The sequence below is a fragment of the Sinocyclocheilus anshuiensis genome, unplaced genomic scaffold (genome assembly GCF_001515605.1).
Source record: "Sinocyclocheilus anshuiensis isolate Anshui unplaced genomic scaffold, SAMN03320099.WGS_v1.1 scaffold432, whole genome shotgun sequence".
Taxonomy (NCBI): domain Eukaryota; kingdom Metazoa; phylum Chordata; class Actinopteri; order Cypriniformes; family Cyprinidae; genus Sinocyclocheilus; species Sinocyclocheilus anshuiensis.
Window position 1 is genome coordinate 696,433 of NW_015557124.1, and position 8,944 is coordinate 705,376.

The 8,944-nt window shown below is 37.4% G+C and overlaps 1 protein-coding gene across 2 annotated transcripts in view; it reads left to right on the forward strand.

Annotated features, from left to right (window-relative positions):
• The window catches only part of LOC107677851 (glypican-5-like), a 194,687-nt gene that overhangs the window by 49,587 nt on the left and 136,156 nt on the right, over window positions 1-8,944 (forward strand). For both annotated transcript variants that reach the window (XM_016472914.1, XM_016472913.1), the window contains exon 3: window positions 6,019-6,713. In XM_016472914.1, coding sequence (XP_016328400.1) covers window positions 6,019-6,713 — 695 coding nt within the window. The remainder of the gene's footprint in view (window positions 1-6,018; window positions 6,714-8,944) is intronic.

Below are 8,944 nucleotides of genomic sequence, written 5' to 3' on the forward strand. Positions count from 1 at the left end.
AGAGTATGTATAATGTTAGTTGGTTAACTTAATTTATCAAATAGATACAGTCAAGCCAAAATTTATTCTGACACCTTACTTACTTGTTTTTTACATATCCGCCCGAACTACAAACTTTCCTGTGATGTCTGTGAGAAAGGTATATTCACTTGACAAGCTCGTGCATCTGCGCCGCCGCGCGCTCAATCCACTCAGCGTGCTTTGTTTATCAGCTCGTGCACCTCATAGGTGTGGTTGACTCTTAACTTTTATAAAGAATATCTCTTTGGATTTGAGACTTTAGTCTTTGCAACTTTACAGATCCTCTTTATGCACCAAGAGCTTGTAACACTCCAAAGAGAAAGGAAAACTTGAAATCGCATCATATGACCCCTTTAATGTTTCTTAATTGAACCACAGATGACATTAAATAACTTTTATTTCAAGAGTGTGGAACCTTTCCATATCACAAGAAAGTTCATTTGATTTGTAAAATGTTCTTCACACTAATGAAAAAAAAAAGAAAAGTTTTTTACCCTCACAGTGCATTCAAAATCTGTATACTATTCTTACATACCGGCTCTGTTTGGAACCAAAGAATTGTTGCTTCATTAAAACAGTACTTTTTCAACTGAAGTGACTGCGGAAAAAAATATAAAAGTTTTGAATGTTATTACCATGTTTTAATCCATTAACCTGCATTTACTTGTATGGTCCATCTGTGGAATTGTTTCCAAAACCCCTTTTGGAACCTTTGTTTTTGAAAATGTTCCATGGATGTTAAAGCTTCTCACACTATGGATGCCATTAAATAACTTTTATTTTTTTTAAGAGTGTAGAAACTTTCCATAACAAAAGGTTCTAAAATGTTGACACACTAAGAAAAAAACCCAGTTCTTTTAACTGATCACTGAAAAGTTATAAAAACTTATATATAGAACTTATAGAAAGAAGCTTTATTTTAGAAGAGTAGTGTTGAGGATTTCTCATGATACAGCCAGTAATGCAGGGATTGAGCGGCTCTCTAGTGCTGAAGTGTGCTTGTGGATTCTTGTCAGGGAAGAGAAAATAACATCAAGGTGTCGGTTCATGCTGGAGGTTCTCAGGGATAACGATGCAGTTGTTGTATGTGAAGAATAATATGACAGTAATGTTCTTTAAACACACAAAAAACACCCTCTTTTACCCTCTCAGATCTGTTTACGTCTTGCCCTCATCACACACTTACACCACAACCCATGACAGGCACAAGATGTGCTCGGCTCTCAGACAGACATATTTCCCCATACGGCGGTTTTAGGGCAACCTCTCGCCCTTCTGCTTGATTCGGCCCCAGTCGCCCTGACCCGTCTTATCCCGACAAATCTCCATAGCAAATCCAAACTGCAGTCAGACACTTAGCTAAAAAGAATCATGCCATGGATAACATGCCAGCAGTGTAATGTGTGCAAAGCTACAATCAGGGTCCAACAGACCAACAAGTGCCAAAGAGAAAAGTTGGATTCGTTGAGTTACTGGCCGGCTTGTAAAGTAAGAATGATGGTCTGATCAACCTATTAATTATTTTTATTTTTGTAATTATCAAAATGTTATCAGTTTTTAAAATAAATGTATATATAATATTAATATATATTTAAAATTTATATATATTTTTTAACCTAAAAAATATCATTCCTTATACATTTTTTATCCAATTAGCTTAATATTGTTAGTCATAGCATAAATATAAAATAAATTAAATACAATATATATTCACACACACACACACACATTTAAAAAATTGCTTGGCTCTCAGACATACAGACACAGACAACAAAACATTTGAAAAAATCACCCACTAATAATACTCTTCCATTTATTTGTTTAGCTATTAATACAATACACTTTGTTCCATAGTAGTCTTATAAAAGGGAGGGGGGACTTACAAAGAGGTTATGATATAATGAGGGGGAAACCTTGGGAGAAATTGAGACTCATTTTAAAGTATTTCCACTTAGATGAATTGTTCAGGCATTAACGAGGAGACACAGGAGGTCGTTCTGTGCCGGTGAGGTTCTCTTGTCCTTCAGGTATTTCTCAGGGCTCATAAAAAGCGCAGCGAGGATATTGCTAACTCTGCAAGTCATACTTCATTCACAGACAAAAAGACTTCAGCAGGAAATTTGACGTCCTGCCGTGCTGATCCTGTAACCTGCATCAAGTTATTTCTGCTTATCTGGCCCGTCTTTAGTCTTCCTTGTCCTTCACGGTGAAGGCCTGTGCTTGTAGAAATATCATCCCAGTTGTCCTCAGATTGTAAAATGTGTTTATTATACTTTATTGGATGACATCAAAGATGAAGGATTTAATCCAAAAATATTGTTGGCATCAATCATACAAGTTTGAAATCTCTTTTGGCAATATTTATAAACTGCCATTCAAGATTTGTGTCTCTTCTGCTCATTAAGGCTGCATTTATTTGATGAAAAATATAATAAAAACAGTAATATGGTGAAATATTATTACAATTTAAAATGACTGGTTTCTATGTGCATATATTATAAAATGTAATTTATTCCTCTGATGCAATGCTGAATTTTCAGCATCATTACTCCAGTCTTCAGCGTCACATGATCCTTCAGAAATCATTCTAATATGCCGATTTGTTGATCAAGAAACATTTCTGATGATTATCAGTGTTGAAAACAGTTTATTTTTTGATAAATAGAAAGTTTAGAAGAACTGCATTTTTTTTAATAATAATTTTTTTAATAATAAAAGTACTGATCAATTGAATAAATACCTTGCTGAATAAAATTATTAATTTAAAGGGGTCCTATTATGCTTTTTCACTTTTTCAACTTTAGTTAGTCTGTAATGTTGCTGTTTGAGCATAAAAAAGATCTGCAAAGTTACAAAGCTCAAAGTCCACTTCAAAAGGAGATATTTGATTTAACAGAAATCACTTTTCAAAAACTACAACGAACGACTCGTTTGGACTACAACGCGTATTTTCCGGGATTTGTGATATCACAAATACCGACAAATGGGACGAGACCTGGTTGAGCTGCACTAGAGAAGGCAACGAGTGTTATCACTATGTCGGAGACACGCTAGCTTTCCCAAGGCAGACAAACTCAGAGTGGTTACAATCATCAGAGTTTAAATCCCACTCGGTGCAATATTTACACTGAAGCTCGCAGGCGGCTATGGTAAGGGGCGTGACATTTCCCGACCAGGCGCCGAGTGCTGCCAATCACAACACACACTGGCCCAGCTAACCAATCACAGCACACACTGGCCCAGCTAACCAATCACAGCACATTTCGTATTTCAGAAGGCGGCCCTTCATCTGTTACAGGAACTATTCGAGCCGTTCATGCCAGACTGGGGAGAGAGGTGTTGTAATAATGTAAAATATGTGAAAACTAATGTGTTTTTCGAACAACCTAGTATGAGAGCCTGTTCTAGTACACCCCCAAAACAAAATCAAGACTTTGTAAAAGAGCATACATAATAGGACCCCTTTAAAAAGATTTTACTGACCTCAAACCTTTGAACAGTAGTTTGTATTACTTCATAATTTCACCAAAAATAAATAAATAAATAGAATAAAATAGTTTTTCTTTTTACAAAAGTTTTTTTTTTTTTTACGGTACATCGTTTTTCAGAGATTTTTTTGAGTATCATTTATAAAACTTTGCATTAAAATTTGTTAATGTGTGTATATTCACAAAATATATTTCTTATGATGTATCCTCATTTTTTCCCCCCAAGAAACCGCAAACAGAATTAAAACCGATGGAAGAAAGGCCATTAAAACTACAATAACTATGAGTCATTTCCAGCATAACGAGTTATTGTTGTTTGTACATCACATATGAATTAGCGCTGAGTGTTTGGTGAATGTGCACAAAGATGATTTTGGGCATCATAAACAGTGATAATAGGGAATAATAAAAAGACAGATGATCTTTCAATGGGCTCTTTAAACGCAGAGATATGGCGAGCGCTTCAAGGCATCATTGCACCCGTGTATCTTCAAGCTCTCTGCATCTTGTTATCCACTTTTTTATTTCTCTCTCTCTCTGGACTGAGGAAGCTCTTTAGATCTCGTTGCACACAGATAAAAAAGCATTTCATATTGGGTTCGCCTGCAGGAAGAGCCTTTCTCTGCTCCGCTGCTTTCAAAGGGCCTGGGACTCGTTTCTGTGGTGTGGGCTTTTACACGCTCAAAGCACTAACTAGAGAGAATATTGCAAGAATGTCACTAGTTTTATGACATTTTTATGCAAATGTCAAAGGTAGACTATACTGTTCAAAAGTTTGGGCCTTTTTACTGTTTTTGAAAGACGTTTCTTCTGCTCACCAATCATTTATTTGATCAAAAATACAGAAAAAACAGTAAAAATGTGAAATATTATTACAAATTAAAATAACTGTTTGCTATGTGAATATATGTCAAGATGTAATTTATTCCTGTGATCAAAGCTGAATTTTCAGCATTGTTACTTCAGTCTTCAGTGTCACATGATCCTTCAGAAATAATAATTAATAATAATAATTCATAATTTATGCATTTAGCAGACACTTTTATCCAAAGCGACTTACAGTGCATTCAGGCTATACACTATACAAAAGCGACTTACAGTGCATTCAGGCTATACATTTTTTTTACCAGTATGTGTGTTCCCTGGGAATCGAACCCACAACCTTTTGTGCTGCTAACGCAATGCTCTACCACTGAGCCACATTAGAAATCATTCTAATATGCTGATTTGCTGCTCAAGACACATTTCTGATTATAATCAACAATAAAAACAGTTGTGCTGTTTCTTCATATATATATATATATAAAGATTTAGCGACTTTTTTCAAAAAAGCGCCAAGTGACAAATCTAGCAGCTTCTTGGATAAACCTTATTTTGTTTCTGAAACTCACCGGTATTGCCGCACGAGCGTGATCTCTCCGCATCTGCTCTGTTCAGTGAGTGGCTGAGAGGAGCAGCGCTTTCAGTTAAAACAGATATTATGTTGATTCTCTAATTTGAAACATGTCTATGTTCTTTATGCTATTTGTTTAGGGTGGTTTCAGTAATAATAAATGTACATTTTGCATGTTCAGAAGAAGTGAGCTGCCCTGTTGTGCAAAAATGTAAACAGGCTTTTGTAAGTAAATTGCTCAGTGCAAAGAAAGAGAAGTAATGGGAACCTGGTAGGGATGTAACGATTAACTGCGAGTCGGTTGAAAATCGATTCAAATATGTGACAATTCAAATCGGTTGAGATGCTAAATAAATCGCGATTCATTTAGGGGTAGGAGTTTATAAGAATCCATGTCTGAGGGGAACTTACTGTCTTCAGAAAAGTTAAGATGGTATTATTTTCTTTTCCTCTTGCTCTGTATAATGCATATTAAAGTTCATATGTACAGCGCTGCTTTGTTTACAGCGGAAACCAAGAAAATCGCTTTACGCGCCACCTGCTGGCAGAGAGTGAATCTGCGTCTCATTCAGCTCGTCTGCTGTTTCTGTTTCATGCAGATATTTTTTATGTATAGTCTCACAAAACTGAAGTCCATTCTGTTTTTGCTTCAAATTTCGAAATTATACAATCTAATTTAGATTAAAAACTGCTCATGTTGCATGTATGTAGCATCTTTGTTTGGATCATGAATAAAATGCAGTGGTTGCCTTTAATTTTAAATGGAAAGAGCACAGACAAAGCCTTATTTTGTTTATATGAAGAGATTTATTTTATTTGTGTTACTTATTTATTTGATTTGGGGCTTGTTTTAACATTTCAATTTAGTTTTGTTATTTACATTTACATTATATTAAAATTTTGTCATTTAGCAGACACTTTTATCCAAAGCGACTTACAAATGAGGACAATGGAAGCAATCAAAACCAACAAAAGAGCAATAATATGCAAGTGCTATATTAGTATAGTATTATAGTGTTATATTTCAATTTGACAAAGAAATGTGCAGCATATTTTGAACATCATAACGTTGCTTTGAAATGTCTCTCATATCTTTTTTTTCCATCTGTCTTCCAGAAACCGTGGAATCCCTGGTGCGTCAGGCGGAGAATCACACTCACGCTGTCCTCCTGCACACGTACCGTGATCTGGCCGGTCCGGCGGCGGCTCCCGTTGGGGAGTTTTTCACAGACGTGGGTCTCTTCATCTTGGGCTCCGAGCTCAGTCTGGAGGAGGCTTCGCAGCGCTTCTTCGACGCCCTTTTCCCCCTGGTTTATGAGCGGCTGGTGGAGCCGGATCTGTCGCGCTTGTCTCTGCCGTACTCCGAGTGCATCCGTGCCTCCTGTCGGGATCTGGGGCCGTACGGCGGAACCCCGGGTCGCCTCGCCGCGCTCATCTCCCGCGCCTCGCTGCCCGGCCGGGTGTTCCTCCAGGCGCTACACTTGGGCGTGGAGGTCATCAACACGACCGACCACATTCAGCTCAGCCGCGAGTGCAGACGCGGCCTGCTGAGGATGAGCTACTGCCCGCACTGCCAGGGTCTGACCGCCAGCAAGCCCTGCATGGGCTACTGCCTCAATGTGGTGCGAGGCTGTCTCGCCAGCCTGGCCGAAGTGGACGCCCACTGGAGGGAGTTTGTGCGCTCGTTAGAGACGCTCTCCACTCGCATGCACGGGGCGCAGGATCTGGAGCAAGTGCTTCTGGAAGTTCACGGGCTGGTGAGGGACGCCGTGGCCCACGCGCAGAGGAACGGGCCGCGACTTTCTGCACAGGTACGTGGGATATTTGACAATTAGAACATTTTGAAATTAGGTAGGCAAACTTTCTGTGATGCTAAGGTTAATTTCAAAGCTATCATGTTAGGTATTTTAAGTAAAAAGTATTTATTTAATAGTAAATATGGTAATTTTATTTTATTGTAAATAACTTTACAAAAAATAAACCTTTTATTAGGGGAAGAATTGCTTAATTGTGTGGTGAAAATGCCACAAACATAAAAAAATCATTAAAAAAAATACCTGGCCCAAACATAATAATAATAATAATAATAATAATAAACTATTATTAGTATTACTATTATATATGTAATATATTATATAATTATATTTATATATAATTTTCACACAATAAACATCACAAAGCCTATTATTATTATTATTATTATGTTTAAATTATAGTTTTAAATGTGTGGCACTCAATATATTTAATGAAGGTTTTTTTTTTTTTTTTTTAATAAGTTAAAAGTTTCTGGGACGAGAGTAATTAATACAATCTACACATAAAATGTATACAATTATTAATTATTTTTCAGTGGGGTTATATCATATATTAAGATCTCCAGAAAAAAATCCTGTTTATGTTGTAATCGATTTTGGCTGGAATAAAACAATGCATAGGCCAATTACATACTAATTTCTGTTTTTCACAAAGTGTATAATATTCTGACAAGACTTGATGGCAGCATTTGATAGGTGAGATTTTTAATTTATTTTAGTTTTAAAATCCTGAAGGCTAAACGTTCGTTTACTTTTGTCACGTCGAAAAACCTTACATTCACAAATAGGGTGAACATTTTTATTTCAAACCCAAACACTGGCCTTTTTGCTATTTTCATGCCTTGAAAATTCGGTCTTAAAGCCGTGGTGTAACTACTGTTTGGATGGTGTGGAATGCGGTACAGCCTGAACATGAGTTGCTCGCAGTCACACATGCCATGCTGCAGCCAGAGAGCCAAGAACATTCCCAAAATACTCTCCGTGTGGGCAGCTGCAGCGGGACGGCCGGCCATGCTCATGTGTGCTGGACGCCTGCAGTCATACTGGGCTTCTGTGGGATCCTGTACGCATGTTCAGATAGTGTTGTGGTGGTGCTGTTGAAATGTGAAGGTTTGCAGACGGAGCATCTGTGTGTGTGTGTGTGTGTGTGTGTGTGTGTGTGTGCGTGTGCAGAAACAAGCCTTCAAACCGCATGGATTTGTCAGCGATCGAGTGACACTTGATCTGCGGGGGTCTGGAGTGGATCGGAATCTGGATCAGAATCAAGTCTCTAATAAGGTGTTGTCACTGGCTGAGGGTCACGGCTAGTAGGGCTGTGTATCACCCGCAAAGTCACGATACGATACATATCACAGTACAGAGGCCACGATGCGATATGTATCACGATACATGACTGCACTGAATTTCACCTCAGCAGAATTTAGAAAAACAGCTGTTTATTAAATACTGCTTACTATAGTGCCATTTCTAACTATTGGCAGAGCAGGCAGTTGACCTCTGCATTATGAAGGGCCATGAAGGGCCTCCATAACTGTACCACAGTACAATATAGGTAATGGCATATGTTTCATGTTTACATTGTGCACTCCCCACCAGGTACAATATTCTGATTGTTTGCATCTTGTTTTTAAGCCCATAAATAATAATGTACTTGTTCTAATAAATTTATATTGTAATGTACTCATTCTAATATATTTAAAAAATAATTTACCTTAAGACAAAATAAGTTCAATTTACCCTGATCTTCAAGCTATCTTCTCCATGCAGACTCATAATGCATTGCTTTTTCTTCTGGAGCATCAGAATCAGAATCAGAATCAGAATGAGCTTTATTGCCAGGTATGTTTACACATACGCGGAATTTATTTTCGTGACAGAAGCTTCCACAGTGTAACAGGATGACAGTGAAAGAACAAAAAAACACAGATAATAAAAAATAAATAAAAAATAAAAAATAGAACAAGTAAATAAGGAATAAAAATATATAAATTGACAATTGTATGTGCAGGTATATTACAATAGACAGTTTCGCTACAAAACCCGCCCAATTACTACTAAAAACTAGCCTTAAAATAGCTCAATTGCTTTCGAGGGGGTCCCCCAGTAAAAATCGTGTTCGGGGGTAAAATACACATTTTTTTGGCTGGGTTTTCCTGGTACAATTCACATTCCAGGGCCTAAATATCACGTTATTGGGGTCGCTTCAACCTGCTGACATAAAAAACAAC